The sequence below is a fragment of the Lepisma saccharinum genome, chromosome 3 (assembly GCF_977018435.1).
Source record: "Lepisma saccharinum chromosome 3, izLepSacc3.1, whole genome shotgun sequence".
NCBI classification, from domain to species: domain Eukaryota; kingdom Metazoa; phylum Arthropoda; class Insecta; order Zygentoma; family Lepismatidae; genus Lepisma; species Lepisma saccharinum.
Window position 1 is genome coordinate 74,686,667 of NC_139231.1, and position 20,073 is coordinate 74,706,739.

The 20,073-nt window shown below is 38.8% G+C and overlaps 1 protein-coding gene across 3 annotated transcripts in view; it reads right to left on the reverse strand.

Moving 5' to 3' along the window:
- Positions 1 to 497: 497 nt before the first annotated feature.
- Positions 498 to 20,073, reverse strand: part of LOC145985150 (uncharacterized) — a 33,815-nt gene continuing 14,239 nt past the window's right edge. The window contains exons 1-2 of one of the 3 annotated variants that reach the window (XM_083118816.1): positions 16,304 to 16,403; positions 498 to 1,696 (exon numbers count right to left, since the gene is read on the reverse strand). In XM_083118816.1, coding sequence (XP_082974942.1) covers positions 538 to 1,680 — 1,143 coding nt within the window. In that variant the 5' untranslated portion in view covers positions 1,681 to 1,696; positions 16,304 to 16,403 and the 3' untranslated portion in view covers positions 498 to 537. Of the gene's footprint in view, positions 1,697 to 10,492; positions 10,618 to 16,303; positions 16,404 to 20,073 lie in introns of those variants that run through there. The other 2 variants (XM_083118815.1, XM_083118817.1) reach the window with 2 other exon arrangements.

Here is a 20,073-nt window from a genome sequence, read left to right on the forward strand (position 1 = left end):
TTGTCTCTAATTCAATATTACTTCCTTCGAGAAAGATTCGTTCTTCGGGAAGCCATCAGCACTAGGCAAGCCCAGGCACCTAGCGACCAGTTTGGTAAGTGAGATAGCTTAAACCTTTCCTCTTCTACCCCAAATAGGAAATAACTAGGCTGGATAGTTAAAAAAGAAACTAAACGAATCTCTAGTTGCGTAATGCTCTACAAGTAGTCCAATGAGAAGTTACTATTATTGAAGTATCATATTTGTGTAAAGTTATAGTCAACACTTCAACTACACTACTGCATACACACTCTGAATTAAATGTACTTCAGTTACTTTCACTTAGTGCAATAATGTAAAAAGGTTAAACAAGACACTGTAGCCTAAGATATATTTGAAAGTCCTTTCATCACTTCCGATTGAAGCACCATCTGATGAGCTTTTGCACAATTATTTCGAAGAACTATTTTTTTCCAGTTGATCGTACAACATTCAGTACGAAGTAGTTTATGAACACATTATTACTATTACAGGTCCTCTGCACCTGAGACAGGCAAGTTATATTGGACGCGAAACTTTGATTGGTGGCCAGAACCCATGGAGCATCTTTGGGGTGTCCAGAAGCAAGAACAAGGACAAATCCAGAAGGACGTTCATGAATGCCATTGCACCAGGAAGCTGAAGTACGGTTCTGAACACAAACTTCATGATCCAGTAACAGAGAATGTGATATCCGTGAAGAGCGGCGTAGAAGTAGTTCAAGGATAAGTCTATTGCGTCACCGAGGAAGAGTAACATGGATTCGTAGTACACGAGGGGCACATACATGCGAACTCCGTTGAAAAGTGCCCTGGACATGTGCTCATAGGTCTTGTTCACCTGCCGAAGCTGCGGCTTTACGATGCGATCGAGCACGTCCTGACATGCACGCTGAGTCTCCTCTAAGGTGCCTGTGCAGAGGTTAAACTTGTCCTCAACACCTAGTCTCCAACCGATGACCCTCCAGAAGTGAGCCAGGGACTCCAAATCCCTTTTGGTCACACCGTAGAGTCCAAAATGTTTAGGTTTGAGAAGAAGCAGCCCGACGAAGGCGAACTGAGTCAGCGCCATGTCCAATTGGTTGATGTAAACTGTGGGGAAGTTTTCCGACTGGCGATACTCTTGCTTCATCACGGGGCATGTTATCTCCATGTCCCTCCTGACTATGGTCGCCAAGGGACCGTCAGGCTTTACCACGTTCATCCGCGATTCACGCTCGCCGTTCTGCTTCAGCTCCTTAGCAATCACACGGTGCAAGGAGCGAACCTGAGATATGCTCTGCGACGCTTTAGAGTTCTTATCAAAAATGTCACCTTCGTACCACATCCTAACGTGCAACAGCGTTGACAAGTACCGCTTCATCGAAGATATGGTGGTAGACGACTTACCGGTGTAAACCAGAGGTCCTAGGATCCTAGGGAACGAAAAAGTCAGCATTAGAGACATCACGTGACAGAACACAATTGCGAAGAAATTCTTCCTGAAGAATTGCTGAGCGTGCTGGAAGAGTTCCGTGTCCAACCATTCTGGAGGATGGTCCCTGGAGTCCCCAAGGTCGCCATCTACTTCCAGTCCTTCTACCAGCCTCTTGATTCTGTCCTGTTCATCTGAATCTTTGGACTTGACTGTACTTTCAAAGCATGTACTCCCTCGTTCACCCATCTTTCCAATCTACTATCTGCAACGAGAAAAGAAAGTATACTTGCTAAATATGATTGCAATAGGAAATCCCATGACGCATATACAGGGTGCCGAAACAACTCACATCTTGTGATGCAAGAAGCCATACAGACATTTACTCGTGAACATTACCTCTTTAAACCTTAATTCCGGCGCTATCGGTACTAACACCTAACTTGTATGTATGCAACCCACTGTACTAAATAAAGGTCACATGCTCCAGTAAACTAAACAGCGTTTGATCTAACTTGCTACCTTTCCCGCGCTAGCGATCGCTAGACAGTTTCTGAGCCAATCGGAGACGAGGAAATGTCTTCTGCTAGACCTAAATGAACGAATTGTCTTATTACATCAGTTTGTTTTGTACCATTTTCGTGGGGATGGTTAGTGTGTTGTGCATTCTTCTGCAGCTTGTACCTAGCATGGCTTACCCCATACCTAGAGAGGGCAGTCGATATCGAGGATATCGCATTGCTTCAGCTGGAAAGTGCACAGACTTACCAAGTACGGGAAGAGGTTAGGCCAAACGTGGTTTGGGCAACCGCAATGATTATTGCTTTGGGAATAAACGTTTGTCTTAACACTTTTTTCAGTTGAATTTTTAACAGCCTGCATGGTTCAGAATATCAGCTAAGCATTTTAGTTCAGAAATAAGCCTTTCAGTTCTAGTCTATATTTATTTATTTATTTATTTACATTAATGAACTCAACAGGCTGGCGCCCAGTTAGAGAGTTCAGAGATAGGTTTTCATACATGCTTCAGTGACCGTTATTTGATATTGTTTTCATTACACAGTTTTTAAATTGTACATATGGCATAGAGAACAAATCAATATTTTTGTTACGCTTTTCTAAGGCATTGTAGAGAACACTCATTCTCCAGATAGGGGATTTCTTGACAATGTTTGTGCGCGCTCTATTCACAAAAAGGTTTGATGATTGGGTCGCGTCTTATTGTTAGGAACGCGTAATTTAAATTGTGAGATCCAAAGAGGAGAGCGAAGTTTTCCATTATATATTTTCCAGAGCAGCAGCAAGTCGGGACTGTCCTTCGATCGTCAAGCTTGTGCATTCGGAGCTCCTCTATTAGATTACTGTACGAATCAAATTTGGGATAAGTACCTTCAAGTTTATACTTCATATAACGTAACATTTTTTATTGTACTCGCTCTATTTTTGTAGTCTGTACTATACTGTCAGTGTTCCATACAACAGACCCGAATTCAAGTTTTGAACGTACTAATGAGTAATATAATACCTTAAGTGTTTGGGTGTCTCGAAAGTCTCTGCCCATTCTAATAATGAACCCGATAAGTTTGTAAGCATTGCCTATTACTTTGTTAATATGGTGAGTAAAAGTTAGCTTAGAGTCAAAATATATTCCTAGGTCCTTTGCCGTTTCAGATTTTTTTTAGATTGGTATTATTAAGTTTATATTGAAAATTTAAGATCGTTCCTTGTTTAGAATATGTAACGGAATAGCATTTTGCTACATTCAGAGAAAGACCGTTGCACAAGCACCACGCACTCAACCTATTTATATCGTGTTGTAGACAAAACACAGTCTTCAATATTTTTTATTCTTTGAAAGGATTTCAGGTCGTCTCCAATTAACAGTTTCCAAGAATTAATCAAATGTTCTGGTACGTCGTTGATTAATAGAAGAAAGAGAAGAGGTCCTATGTTGGACCCTTGAGGTACTCCGGAACGTACTAGAAATTTGCTGGATGTGTGACCTTTATACGAAACATATTGTTTTCTATTCATTAAATATGACGCCATAAGTTTCCTGAGGGGAAAGGAAAAGTTGAAAGTGCCCAATTTACTTAGTAGTACATCATAATTTACAGTGTCAAAGGCTTTGGGAAAATCAGTTTATATTACATCCCCCCCATCATCTAGCACCGTGCTTATATAATGCAGTTTCTCGCCAAGGTTTGTTTCTATTGAGCAGTTGGGCAGAAAGCCATGCTGGTATTCAGAAAAAGTTTCTTTGACATGGTTATATATGTGGCAATATAAGATTTGCTCAAATATTTTAGCCGGGACAGATAAAACAGCTATAGGACGATGGTTTTGTATGTTTCTGCTCTCCGAGGATTTCCGTACTGGACATACAGCAGTAACTTTCCACCGTTCAGGAAACTGCATAGAAGATAATATCGCATTGTAGATAATAAAGAGAGGAATTTTAAAAATGTTTACACATCCTTTGAAGATGTAGGGTGGGATTTTGTCTGGCCCCGCCGACTTCTTTGGCTTTAATTTTTTTACAGCTGCTTCAATTTCAGACATACTCATCATCTGAATGTTCAGTGAATCTAACGTTTTGCACTCTGTGTGTCCCACCATGATTTCGAGGTTGTACTTTGCCGTATTGTTTGCGTACACAGATTGAAAGTATTTCGCAAATTCATCAACGACGGTATTCAGGTTTAGTATGGGTTCATTGTTTGACGACCAGAAAAGTGACGATCACTTTGAAAATTGCTTTCGATGTCGAACAAGTAATTATTATGGGCAGCTGATATTTCTTTTTTGATTGCTTTTCTGAGTTCTTTAAATTTGTTGGCATGGTGAACTGGGTTACCTACGTTTTGCTTCCACTTTTTGTGGTGGTGAGCCTTTGCTTTTATTTTTTTTTTTTAATTATATTGGCGGTAAACCAGCATGGATATTTAGGAGTGTAAAGAGTTAGGAACAGGCATTTTTTTTTTTAATCTAGTCATTAGGTTTCGTTTTTGTAAGAATTTGTTGTAGTTAGGCGCCAGAATTTTTTTATAAACCATGCAAAATACAGAGGTATGGGTGGGTGGGGGGGGGTTCACGGGGTAAAATAACCCTTTTAGTTCAGGCTAAACGAGAAATTCGGCGAGAAATGTAATATACGAACCTGACGAAGCTGACGAAATCAGGTCTCCTTGCCTTGGCGGTAGGTAGGCTCTCGTAGTTTATTTTGACAATAGACGGAGCAACGGCGTTACTCTGGGATATTATTGTAAAACCTCGGATACAATTGTTTTAAAGGTTGAATAACTGTTTTCCCTAATGACTTTTCAGTGGTCTTTGTTCCATAGTTAGGAACTTGTATATCATATGCTTTAATTCCATTTTCTTTGGGAATGATAAAAACATCCCTGGCAGGGATTAAATAAATGTTCTTCTGCCAGGGATAAAAAAATTCTAGGGAGGGGATTCCCGGCATCCCCCTCGTTAATTTTCATTACATCACTGGTTAATACAGTATTAGAAAATATTTGTACGCCTTTTTTAGTTGTTTTGAAAATGTGGCTTACTAAAATATAAGTTGAATTTTATTACTAGTAAAAAATGACAGCATTGTTCAATAGTGAAAGTAGTAAGGGACAGTTAAAGAATATAGTCATCCGCCCACTACGGGAGAAGCTCGTTAATCCGCCACTGACCTTTTTTCCTTGAGGTAGTAGCGTTTTGCCCTATTATATGCAAATGGGCCAGGTGTGCAAGAGGAGGTTATCTCAGTGAGCGGCAATAAATCTAGAAGCGTGCGCAGAAACGGGTGTCCAAAAGAAACAGAGGGAAGGGAGATTAAATTCTCGGTCGTTCCACTTTAGAGCATCTTCGGTGAAAGTGAGCCACTGACGTTGATGAGAAGAGCAGTTCAAAGAAGCAAGAAAAAGCATGTGATTGACGAAAAGTAAGATCCTGTCTTCTCCATTGAAGCGTCACCTTCGCGCGCAGAATTCAGCGGAATGAAAACAATAAGCAGCTGGAGGCAACAATGTGTTCCTTTGCTACTTTTTTCCTGCTTTCGGTTCATAAGCAGGAGGAAACCATTGAAACAAATGCGGATCCATCAACAGTCACCATTTCCGGAACGAACCCCCCCCCCCCCCCCCGTAGAAAGTTTTGTGGTGAGACCATTCCATGGAAATAAAGTGGACATAGATTCGTCAGTGAAAGGTAATTTGAGAATCTATTAAGCTGAGGACAGCTGAACTTTCCTTCAGGAAAATGGGGCTGTCCTTGCTCTTGCTTCGGAGAGGAATCGAGAAGAATTTTCGGCGCTTTTCACCGGAATTCTGGTAATTTGAAAATTCTGGAACTTTTCTCCAATGTGTCATTTCACTTTGGGTGCAGTGGCGGGTCCAAAGGGTACGGAGACCAAGACCTTTTAAAAATTGTAAAAATTGTGAAATATGGGATTGGTGTTTTGTTGAAGTGATTATGAACATATATCTGCATTACGAAATACTAAGTTATATCAGACCCCTTAAATTAAATTTGGCACTTTCGGAGCCCTGTTAGGTTTTTCTCCAAGTTATATCTTAACACTGTTTAAAATCGATTAAAATTCAACTAATTAGTCAATTAAACGATTAAAATTTTTAGTATATGGACAACGCTAATGTTAATTACTATTCTTATTACTGTTGAGAATCTATGAAGTTGAGGACAGCTGAACTTTCCTTCAGGAAAATGCGGCTGTCCTTGCTCTTGCTTCGGAGAGGAATCGAGAAGAATTTTCGGGGCTTTTACTATTAAAGCACAATGAGGACTTATGAGGCTCGGTATGCCATAAAAAGACGTATCTCTGTCCCACATTTATTGTCCGGTACACCTTTGGTTGTTGTCTCATAATAATTGCCCGATATTCAAACTGTGACACTGGTGTGAGTCATACAACTTTATTACTCAAGGATCAGTACAAATTGTGCTTTCCATCTGCCTCTTCGTCTGTCATTCCTGTACTACCACTTTGGAATACCGGACTGTAATTATGGGACAGAGGGAGTAATATTTTATATTTGGTTTTCTTGTGGAACACAACTTTCTCACATGTCCAACTGCATATTCGTTCACACTTTGCCGGCAATTTTACATTTTTAAAAGAAAAATATTTGATTGAATATGTTCAGTTTTCTAATTTTCACCTTACCATTTCGCTTTTAAGGGGAAAACTGGGCGTACACAATCAATAATTAAAAAGAATTGTAAAATTGACTTCAACGCGTGAATATCCAGTTGAAGATCTCATAAAGTCTTAATGTTCCACAAGAATACCAAACATAAAATATTGCGTTCTTTAAAGCATAACTGACATCATATGCCCCCATTGTACTACATTGTAGTGTTCTAATATATCAGATGCATCATTTTTACAACATTGTTCAGTCAGAAATACTATTTAATTAACTGTTCTCTCTATACTGTATATACAGTGAAGCTTTGTAAATTTCTCAATAAAACAGAAATATTTCATTCGCCTTTTCGAATGTATTTTTTGGCGTAAGACACTCTTGCCTATACTTATCAGAGAAAAGAGTTTTATTGTAGAGAAAAAAAAATGTGTAAGCAAGGGAAGGGGATGCCTAATTCTATTTTCGCTCCACGCGAGAAATCTCCAGCTACGGCTCTGAAGGTGCAGGGGACTGATTGGTCTCCAGAGGTAGCCTCTTTGTTTTTCTGGAAAAGAGAGATATACTTTGATAAATGGAATTGTACGTAGCAACGAATTAATTTAGATTTAGAATATTTTGCAGTGAACAAATGTAAACGGTTGATGTAAAACGGGATATTCCCCAATTTCATTCATTCATCGTTCTCTGCCTTTATAGGCAGGTTTTTCACTGCAACCTCCAGCCTTTCCGATTTTGCCCCTTACACTTCACATCAGCGTAGGATTCATTTCGTTTAATATCATCTATCAGCTGATATCTTCTTCTCCAAGTATTACCCGTTAACCATTTCTTCCAGCGTATCTTTCACTATACACTTGCTTCTTAGCCAGTATCCCAGACAATTAATTTTCTATTTTCTTGATCACTTCCAGCATTGCTTTCTTTTAAACGGCTCTTTGTAAACACGGTTTGATATTCTACACAAATTATATCCCATAAGTAGTTTAAGGAGGGATCATTCTGGAAGGTACTCTGCCACTCGGCCTCTATTCCACGTGGTGCATTCTGGAAACTGCATATTTGCGTGCTAACGAGGTCCTGGGGTTCTGGGTGGGTTGTTTTATTACGCCCAGACCGAGACGTGAAGCCAGAATCATCGATGGCGACATGGAGAAGAGGTGGTCACTTGGTTCACGTAAACGAAGAGGCAAAATAAATGTTTATCGACATGTAATGCTCTGTAGGGATGGTACAGAGACGAGACTTGCCATTGCCCCTGTCTCGTCTCGAATTGTAAATTAATATCGAATAGTGGTTAATATAGGAGGGCAGTTGAAATTTGCTCAACAGTAAATGTCGAATTTGCCATAACTTGCTTCTAAAACGCAAAAAAAAAACCATTACTGTTGTTAAGTCCACTTTATGCACAGTAATGCTAATGGGGACTGGACCTACAGTTTAAGTAGAATCCGAACTACTATGTGCCTCCACCGGATATGCTAAAATTACATTTCAAATATTTTTGCTGCTTGGCGGCATCCTTCGAGTTCCATGTAGGGCGAAGCCTTGTCCCTCTCCTAGTATACTTCTTGTAACCTAATAACTTTTGTTGCCTCTTGCATTGGTAAAGAATTTATTCCATACGTTTCATAATTTTCACATGAATTAAACAGTACAGGCCTACTGCTATTTGCTACGTTCACCTAATAAATTAGTATGTGGAAAATGTCTTCTTAACTTAAACAGATAAGACAATATATTCACTATAGAAAGCGAGGTACACAGTGAGCAGCTGAAATCTTGGACAGGCAGATACAATGAGAAGAAGGGAGGGGGGATTAAATGAGAGAGAAATAGAGATATTATATCAAGACTGACACAGGAGAGACACGAGAAATTATAGACGTGTGGAAACTCCTGAGTCTCGAGTTGTAAATGAATCTCACCTCATTCTCGAAAGGCAGTTCTCGATCTCTTCTCGAATCTCGAAACATAGGTATGAGCACCATACACAGCGTACAGAGATCTATCAGGTTTCTCTACTTGACGTCTCGTTTCGACAACGGAACCAACCTTCGAAAAAAGGTTATTTTATCCTGAATTTATGCAACCACGCAGCCAAGGCTCACAATTACCACTAATGGACTGACTTTGTAATTAATCAGATAGATACCCGCTTGGTAGAGTCGTGCCAAGAAGAGAAAGACCGCTGTCAACTCGCGACTGCTTCGTTATCAATAAATTCACCAACATTAAATATTACGTCTCAGCTTTCGCTCTGTACGGTTTTCACCTTCATTGTGATACAAACACTTGACATTGAATAAAGGTCACGGCAACGTGTTGAATAACACAGCTTCTTTCGACAACGCAGGGACAGGATTACATGGCAAGCAGCTGATTGCATCACCCACTCTCCCTTCGCTCTCTCACGGTTGAAAATTCGACGATAGCACCAGAGGCGCTCTGAAGAAGACGAATAGTAAAGTAAATTTGATTAGGTTAATATTTCAATATCATAACCAAGTCTCGAACGAGATTGAGTCACGACATTAAGTCTCGGTCTCGTCTGAATTTTACAGAGGTCAATCAATCTCAGTCTCGTCTCGGCAAGTCTCGAAGTGCCGAGTCTCGTCTTGATATTCACAAAGCCGTTTCTGTTTTTTGTAGGTACAGTCTCTAATACTTTGTTACCGCAAGATGCACCGGAAAATACAGGGTTATTCGCAAAGGATCGTGCAAAAAGAAAAGTCTGTAGCGAGATGGGTAAAAATGGTAACCGACTATTCACGAAATGAAATCAGAGATAAAGGCATCCTCAAGGTATTGTCTGTTTGCGTATGTATGAGCAGGTAACGACAGTTAATGGGTTAGTGACGTGACGCTGTGTGTGTGCCGATGGCGAAATCGAAACCCAGCAGAAGCCATTTTGCGAGATGGAATTCAAACGGGAGCTGTTCTGTCAATGCAGTGGCACTTTCAGACCAAATTCGGCAAGGATACACGGCATAGGAACTTCAAGGCATGTTGGTGGAACTGTTCGAATCCAGTCGTAGCTGTTTATGTTCTGGGAATTCATATCTGACGATATTTGAATATGCATCTGGACAAAACTGAATTACAATCTTGGCACTCGCATCAGGCACTTGTAATGTGCATGGAGAGTTTTTCTGTCAATTCAAGTCGTGACAGACCGTATGTCAGTTCAGGCATGAATAAATCACCTTTTCTTTTGCACCATCCCTTTTTAATCACCCTGAACTTTACGACAATGACGACATAAAAGTTTAAAGTGATTAAAACTTTCGTTTAGGAAAGTGATATGTAATTTTCACTACTTTCACAGGGGTGAAGTTTTTAAAATATATTTTTAGTTGTGTCACTTTACATGCGTTCCACACACACCACTATTATTACATTGCAGGTATTCCAAGTAGCTCAAATATTAGAGCTTTACTTTTGCATTTGTGTTTTTCTTACTTTGAGTCGTTTTTTGTGCCTCTTTAGGCTAAGCGTGACGATGAGGATGAAAGATGATCAGATGAAATTGATCACAAATCGAAACCGGGACTTCCGGTTGGCGACTCAATACGCTCGGCTACCGAGGCGGCACAAAAATAAAAATGTCGGTAAAATTATTTGAAAACACCCCGTGAGTACGTCACTGCCCGGTACTCGAACCGAGAACCTTCGGCAATGACATGATCGAGTAACCGAAGCGCTAGATCATCGGGGTGGTTGGTTCGTGTACGTTGAACAGTTTTCCTTGAGATGCGATTTGGAGTTGAATTCATTTCTTTAAAAATAATATGTTTTCCCTTTCGCACTATTGAAAATAGGGTTTGGACACTGCAAGTCACAGCAGCTAGAAAACAGCAGGTCTTTGTTCTTTCAAAGTAGGCGGGTTTACTCACCGATAACTACTCGTATTATCCAAGCGTGCGTACGTTCCACTCCTCGGTCCGATTCACACACGACGACTGCAAAGCGGTGAGTACAATCGAGTGACTGGAAAGGGAAACATTTCTCGCGTGTTCGTTCGTTGCCCGGCCGAAACTAACCTGCCTCAATACGTCCACGTGACTCCAGTTATGAAAACATTTCTTTTACTATAACAAGCCGGGGGGGGGGAGGGGATGAGAACCTATAGAGTGGGGGAATCGGTACAAAAGTTGTCCATCGTGTAGAATATCCATTACGTCATGCTGGAACTTTAAGAACGTTCGTTGCTTTACAACTTTCATGATTCACGAAATACTTTTTTTTTCTGGATCAACGTGTTTTTCTCTTTCAATACCAGTTTTGCTGAAAAAAATTGCTTTGAAACCTGTAATTTATTTCTGTTCGGCTTGAAGCAGAGTTCTTCACGTCCAAGCCTGACCTATACAATGTAGGGAGAACAGGCTTCGATATGTATGTTGCGTTAGTAGTCCACAAGAACAGAACGATGCCGAGAGGGGAGAGGAGACGTCCCAATCAACCAGTCCGCCTCCCTTACCACCACCAAAGGTTTGAGTTTGAGATTCAGAAAGTGAACGACTGTTTTAAAACAGAGGATAAACTTAAGTACTAGTTAGACTGAAGTATGATTGTCCCTTAGAAGAGAAAACCGGAATTGTACTTACCTATCTATCTTTAGATGAATGGCGAGGTCTAAGTTTCGTAGTCTTGCACATGTCGGATTTTCGGAAGAGAAAGAAATTAACACACCAGTAGCGTGGTTACAAATCTAGCCCGCTTTCATGTAGCCAATTTTAATTTAAAGGAATACCTATTATCCTATCTATCAACTGGTGCAAGCAGTTTAATTGCTGCGCGATTGTTTCCTCTATTCAAATCTGGATTTTTTGTGATATTCTTTCTAAAATAGGCTGTACACAACTATATCGACTAATACTTGTATATCATTCAACCCACATATAAAGAAGTTGATGCTTTATTACCCAAGAAAGTCTAGGTGATATACACGACTCAACATCGGTTCAATTTCTGGTCCAAAGTTTTGAAAATGAGAAATATAACTTGAACTCGATTAGCTTTTTATAGGTTACTTTTCTTATTTCAAGTAGACCATTTCTACCAAATCTAAAGAAAATATTCCAAGCAAGAATTATATATTTTTCTTATGTATAAACTAATAACTGTCTAAGGGCTGCGACCTCAAAAAAATAACTGTTTTTGTAAATATATGCGTGTCTCGTGATTTTTCAAGTGCTTCTAATGAATTCGTATATCCTGAAACATCCGTAGTAACGTAAGATAATGTCTCAAGAAAGAATGCAATTAAATTTGATTATTGCACCTGAGATTATACCTATATTTTGCTATTGATTGAGTTGGTATTTTAAGTCCACTTCATGCACAGTAAGGCTAATCGGGACTGGACCTACAGTTTAAAGTGGGATACGAACCACTAGGTGCCTCCACAGGGTATCGAACCCGAGACCCCTTGATTAAAGACGACGACGATACGACTGCGCAATCTGGGGGCCCTATATTTTGTTATTGATGGTGTGGTAGTAGGATTCATTCACTACTATAATGACATGAAAACAAGTAAATGGTAATAACAGTAACAACGGTAAAAGTAGCGACGATGACAATAGTACTACCAGTAGTGTCAGTTGAAGTAATAGTAACAGTTCGATGCTGTCAGTAAAAGCTTCATGTTCGGGTAAAACGATGCAGTAATAATATTATCTTTAGATTTATTATTATTTTTGTTGATTACACGTTATGCAACGTATATTCTATACCAAGCAGATGATATGTAAAAAATATCTTCCAAAATATGTTTCTAGATACGTTCGTGGTTATAAGATATGTATACTTACAGTGACACTTAGCAATTTTCCAAATAAAATGTTACACTCAAATTACAATTTGCCTTTCTTTCCAGCAGGCACGTATCGAGAAATACATTTCGGGGGGGGGAGTCCGAACCAAGTGTCTCAATAATAATAGTAATAATAATAATATAAATGTTTAAATTAAAATAATTAAATCATCATCTTCCATCGCCGTTTTCAGCGTCTGGCTGGGTCGGCATAATTCAATTAAATGTTAATTAAATTATGTAAATTTATTAATATTGCATTTTTATTGCTAGATGAATACGTAAAAGAAGGTATGAAAATGAAGGTGAATATAACATCATATATTTATTTCTTAGCTTGCGTGAACTTGAGATCGCCAAAATTTTTATAAAAACAAGGAAATTAATGTCAAATAGATAAAGAATTGAATATTTATTGAATAATAAAAATGGATGTTAGATCCAGTTGATGAAAAGTAATGTTCCTGATTAATATTTTATGTAGTAGTGTGCATAAATCTTTGGCACTGTCCTTCAAAGCAGTAATCCTAATATAATAAACCTTGCCTTCCATCGATTATAGTACAACAAATGCTAAAAAGAACATTTTTATTATTTTATTTTAGTGCTTAGTAAGTCTTTCGAGGGGGGGCGGATCCTCTGGACCCCCCTTAAATACGTCCTTGCTTACCAGATATTCAAATATTCCTGAAGGCTTCTCACTGAGATTATGATGCCATCAAAGAGTGACGCTATCTAAATCAAAGAAGTCTTAAAACAGGTTCTGCAAAACAAGGGGAAAAAGTGCCCTGCATTACTACACTGGTGAAAACAATTAAAGGGACAAATGGTTTTTAATGCAAAAACAAAAGATAACAACGAAATAACGCCAAACGTGGCCACAATATCATCCCAGAACAAAACAATAGATGAGAAAACAAACATGGGTACAACCGCCACCCATGAAAACCAAAAATGCCAAATGTCCAGCACAGCATGTTTTCACCAGTGTACATGTCCTCGAGAGATGCAGGAACGTACTGACAGAAAAAACCAGTTTGCTGAAGAACTCGTAATGAAATGAAGACAGCTGGCTTTTAAAGTAAACAACGGAATTCCAATTCATTATTTAGAGGACACATCTTCTGTTTGTAGTTTCCAGCACGGTAATGTTGTGCTTCTTTGCAGAATGTGTTTGAATGAGTGATTACCTAACTGATGTGTCAGCGTTTGAGCGATTAGCAGGACGTGACATGAAGAGAAATATATGACAGAGATTTTAAGCTCCCCCTTCTCTCTCTCTCTCTCTTTCTCTCTCTCTCTCTATTTCTCTCTCTCTCTCTATTTCTCTCTCTCTCTCTCTCTCTCTCTGTGTGTGTGTGTGTGTGTGTGTATTGTATGCGTAATTCTATCTCCACCTCTCTCTCTCTTTCCTTATCCCTCCCTTTTTGTTGCTTTCTCATACTTTCCATCGCCCCTTTTCTTATTCTCCCTCTGTCTTTTTTTCTACCTTCCTTTGTCGCTTTCTTTCTTTACTTCTTTTCTCTCCGTCTTTCTTTCCTTCTCTTTAATTTTTCTCATCTCTCATTCCCCAATTCTTTCTTCGTCTTTCCTTCTTTTTTCTTCTCTCTCTATCTCTCTCTCACACCCCTTCCTTCTTTCTCTCCATTTCGTTTCTCTTTCCTTCTTTTTCTGAACCTCTCCTCGCTCTTTCATCATTTCTCTCTTTTCTTCTCCCCTCTCTATTTGTATTCTCAATACTTCTCTTTGTCTCCTTTGTCCTTCTTCTCTCCCCTCTCTTCGTTTCTTCCTCTTTGCTTCTATCTCTACCTCTTACTCTGTTTCTTCTATTTCTATTTCTTTCTCGCTATACCCTGCAAATAACTGAATAAATCTCAGCGAAACAGCTTTGATTTAGTCGAAAGTCCCAACCAAGTCCAGATGTAGAGAGCAGATCTCGGCCATCTGCTTCGATGTGCGCTGTCAACTTTATTCTATTGAACGCTCATTGAACGAACAATTAATTGACATGAATGTGAACATATTTACTCACTCTGTTGATGAAAAAACGTTCCTCCTGCAGTATTGACCAGGAACATTCAAATTATGTTTGTATTATATTTATTTACCATATGATGCAACTATGTAGAAATCATTGTACAAATGAACGAATCACTATTCATGAGTGCCCGCAGAAAAGTTTCTAAAGGGGGCAAATATTCGTATTTACATCTTATTATTCATTGTTATGCTTTTCTGTCATTCACCTTTAGTCTTTAATTTTCAATAGGATACACACCAACATTCATGTCTTAACCAGGATTCGAACCCGGTGTCACTCCGCCACGGAGGTTGACAGGATTCGAGCCGGCACGGGCAGATATACCCCTACAGACAGTACAAAAATTACATGTTTGTGCTAATTCTTTACTGCCTAGTTTTCTTCTTGAAGTGGTCAACGCAGGAGACGCTCTCCCCTGTCCCCCTGAAGATCCCTCTGGCGCTGTCCCCGCGCAACCCTATCTGTGTTCAATAAATTTCATCCTTTCATGCATTCATGCGTCCATGACCGAGGCCACCTGTTGAAGAAAAGGCATCTGTGCAATACAGAGAACTTGCAAGCGGGCAAATAATATAATGCATATCTCGAAGTCAATGGCCTTCATATGGCTGCAGCTTTCGCTACATTCTTCAGGGCTTTAATGATAGCTTTCATGTGAATGGTGGAATGTGTAATTAGGTTACGTTACTGTGCGATTAGTTTCCAATAATAGTCAACTGGATTGAGCTTGAAAATCCGAGAATTCCCTCAGTCATTTGCTTCTCCCATGTTGCCTGATTCTGTCCACTCTTTCAATTATGTATATTTCATATTAAAATGCACTACAATGTTAGAAGTTTACGTAAAATGTACAATATTCTACCGTTTAAATTTAACAGTCGGCCTGTAAATGTATAAAAATGACGCACAACAGTTTTTTATTAATGAATTGCAGTTACGTGCATTAAAATTACACTAATTAGGTTATGTATGTAATGGCCGGTAATACTTTAAAAATGGCCATGATCATTTTACAGCAATCAGATGGCAGCAGAGGTTGATGGTCGTAGATTGTAATTTTTCCAGTTAACATTTTACAGTGATATGAGAACGTCATGCTGCAATCTGAGCAGCGAACAGCGTTTTAGGTATCGATTTCACTTGACTTGATTTTTTATATTTAGTGTCGCTTTTCTGCCTCTTTTGACTAATCGCGACGATGAGGATGAGTCATGATATGATGAAGGGATCCTCACAAAGAACACCCATGCCAAGAGCGTTGATTTCGAGTAGCTGAACACGAATATATACATGTCATTAAAAAATGTCCTCAGTATGTATGTACAGTCACCAGCATTAAAAATGGGACACACAGACCCTGAAATATCAGCTTCCCTGCAAGGCGTTATGTGTGTTATCTAACTCTACGGCGCAGGTAATTTCCTATTAAAACCCACTTATCGCTGTAGAGTTAGACAAAACACATAACGCCTTACAGGGAAGCGAGTGTTTCAGGATCTAGGTGTCCCATTTTTATCACCTGTGACTGTACGTACACTCGCGCGTGTGTAGACACGTATTTTGTATACAGGTGTATCCGTACGTATTGTGCACCATCAAATACACACCACACTGCAGGGATCATCGCCGACAGAGACACAGGGATTTCTTACACCTTTTCCTCCTTTTTCGCATTTTCAGAACTCTACATTAAAAAAAAAATGGAACGAAACTCAAAAGACTGCTTAGATTGTACTAATTTTATATTCAGTGTTATATACTTATGATTTTAGGATGCAAGTGTGCTACAGGGTAGGAGGCAGAAATATTGGATCAGGCACTCAAATTACAAATACTATCACAACTAACCTGGGCTTCACAGGGTACAAAGTATGGCTCCAAAAATATCCACAAATCCTACTTTCCGCCAATCACCCCACACACGCACACAAGACACCACGAGTCTCGAGTTACAGGACGATTTGCCCACTCTCACCGCTGACTATGCTTCCTTTGTTCGCTGAGGATATCATTCTGATTTCACTGTTGCAAACTTGCCTCCTTTGTAGCCAGAGCTGATACTTTCTAGCTCCATGAATTGCTTTTCTTTGTTGTTTTAGTCACTAGCTTCCCGCCTGATTCGAATGAAGCTTTCAAACATATGTTTTTTTTCCATGGTTTATCGCTCGTTTCTCTTGAATATAGTAGGGAAAAAGTTTTCTTGAGTCAGCTTCTTAGCACATAAGGTAGAGAATTTCATAAATATCTCTTTGAAAGAAATTGTTAGCTGCGGACCAGGGTATTTCGTAAGGGGTGGGGGTTATCATTTTTTTCTTCCTAGTCAATGCTAAATTACCCCATCTTTTTAACATGATATTTGATGTCTTTTCTTTTTTGGAAATCTGGGCCAAATAGAAGATATAAAGTTGTAACCCCATTAACTTCCTTTTTGGTACGCCACTCTTACTAACACATTTGATTACTATTCAAACCCAAAATATGATCTGTAATATGTAAAGACTGGTGTCATATAGCTTGAGTGAGTGAAAGAATAAATAAGGGTAGATTTATCGTATCAAAACTAAACGGCACTTTGCGGGATCGCAAAATAATTTTAAAATAAAATGAAATGCTTTCAGTGGTAAAAAATACAATAACGCATGGAACGGAAATTTGTCGTTTACAAAAGAACACAGAACAAATTATGTTAAAAGGAAATTAATGTACAAAGCATATGGACAGTTTTATTTAACAAACTCTAGCTGTAACTGGATGCTACACTTTGATTCTTTCACTAATCTCACCATTTCATACTAATCTCTTCTTGAGAGAGTCAGTCGTCTGACACTCAGAATATCGGATGCAGAAAATAATACTGAAAGTTTTATCAAAGAAGAAGATGGTTGGGATGGATGGGTGATGATGATGATTTTAGGATGAAAGAGAAAGGTTTGAGATTTGGAGACCGAATCGGCAGATATGAAATAAATGTGTAAATAGTCGATGGAAGAAAAATGCGTTAAACATAGTACAGCGTGTTGAATAAATAATAAACGAGAAAGCTATTATTATTGTGTTGTGTATGTCCCCTGTATAATCTTGCACTTTTAACCTTTCTCAAGGGGCTTTTTACACCCCTTTTTAAACTTTAAGGTTAGAGTTTTAGATAAGAGAATTTTCCTCGTATGCTTTTAAAGGTGCAAAATGACGACCATATGCGCAGATGCACCCAAATATTTTAACTCAATTCATTCATTCATCCATAAGGTATGTAGGCACATTGAAGGGTTCATGAATGTCTGTGCTTCAAATAGTATTTTGTTTCTACTTCGATATCTACGAAATTCTGACTGCAGAACCACAGGAAGTGAAATGCAAGAAAATGGTCAGTGTGACGACAACAGAAGTCAATAAAATAAGTTTGAATTAGGCAAATTATTGCTTCAATATCCCTAGATGAACGTTACGACAGGTGAAAAACCAATTATTTTTACATAAGATTCAATAATAGAAATTTGTTACTAACATTTGTGGCGTATAGCAGTTAATTATAATGAGATATTTCTCGCCCTCTGGCGAGCATTTTTAACTTGTTTGGGGAGTTTACCACGTTTTTCCTTGAAAAGTTAATGACATTACGATGTAGCATGAACCTGTTGCATCTCAAAAACCTGCAGGGAGAGAACGATACATGAATTGCATTATTATTCTTACAGCATGAAAATATCTTAATATATATATGAAAGAGTTTGTTCTCGCTTATTGACTTATCAACACACATAGCCAAAACCCACGGACCTAGAAACCTGAAAGTTTAGGGAATGTCTTGTTCTTATGACGTAAGCACCCAGTAAGAAGGGAGATTTTCCGAAATACAGTCAGTAAGGGAAGGAGGGCGTTATACTGTTTTATTTCATTTGGATGCTCTTGTAGTCCTAACCCTTGCACCTACAAACATCAAAATACTGATATTACAAACAAAACTTCGTGTCCAAATTAGACATCCCGATAACAAAAATGGCCGGGTATGTATTCAACATTACGATATGGTTGTGTTTTGCTGAGATATTTATACAAGCTGCAGTGACGGCGATTGGGTTGCAAAACTGGGGGCCAGGGGCAAAGTACCAAAACTGGGGGGTGGGGGGTAAGGACAGTTTACTTTCCCCTTGGTAGATAAGGTTTAGCACAGTGCTGGGGCAAAAATGGCACTGACAAGCGGATTAAAAGACACGCCTAACAAACGTATAAATGTAATGCAACGCGGGCGGGTGTTATACCATACATGAGATAATTCGTTACACTCGAGGAGATTGAAATATGAACCTTCATATTTTTACTAATTATCAAAAAATATACCTCTACACAGGATTAATAAAATGCAAACAAGACTAAATATGTATAATATTTTAAACAGGGCTGGATTTAAGGTATTGTTGCTCTTAGGCCAGTGAAAATGCCATCTCTTCCAGACTATTAGCTGTGATTGTGGATCACCAGGAATCAGTTCAAAAAACTTGTTCGGAAACATGTTATTCTTATGATTAATAACAGAAATAAAGTTCAGTTGGTTAGTATTCGCACAGAATAATCAAAGTAAAAACTGCATTAGATCAATAAAATTGAGCGTGAAAGACAGATACCAGGTTATATTTCACTGTTTTTTTTTTCAATTCCAAAAATTAGTGTTCTATGTGAGTGGGCATACAACATATATTTTACGACTAAATCCCCCCTAATATTTCAAAGCCTTTTCTTGAATTATGTGTGTAAAAGTTAATACCAAATAGAATAAGAATGTATTTCTGTACATTAACTGTATGAAATCTAAAAATAATGAAAACAGTAGTGTCATATATTCACTCATCTGGTAGATCTAGCAGCCTCGCCACGGATATAATAATAATAATGATAATAACAATGTGTAATAACATTGGCTTATTTTATTAGCTGGTCATAAAAACAGTCATAATCATGAAAATTATTATAATTTATTGTTATTATTTGTACTATTCAAGTTTTATCAATGGCCTGACCCTATCTACAAAATTTCTGGCGACGGCCATGGTTGTGATCTCTTCACTGACTTATGGTCATAGCTTCATTACTAGGTGCTCTTAGCTCTTTTCTATTAAGCTGGTCTGGCAACACTGACCGTTGGTAGTGAACAGGGTTAATGGCAATAGAAGCACAATTGATTCACGAGTGTTCGCGGTAGAGTAAGAAAGGATTCTCCGCTTTGATCGATGAATGATACACCTCATGCATGGCCTGTGGAGCGAAACCAACAGCTCCTGGAACTACCAGGCGTCCCTTTGGTCAGCCACCGTGGGAGATACGGAAGACACTTTCTCCGCTGGTCATTTCATTTATCAATGTGTATAATTAGACGAGTTCTTCCCAAACTTTCCAACTATCGCCCCTTTACAGTCGTGTACTATTATGACCATTGGCACGGGAACTGGAGGATACAGGAGTACATTATTAACCCCAAAATTTTGTAGATGTGGTACAGAACCCCCTTAAATCCTTTGATCCCAATTGTATATTTTGTAACCCACTCAAATAATTTGACAGATGCAAAATGCTGCCGTTCAAAGTTTCCTATATGGGAATTATACCCCTATGCCAAAGAAATT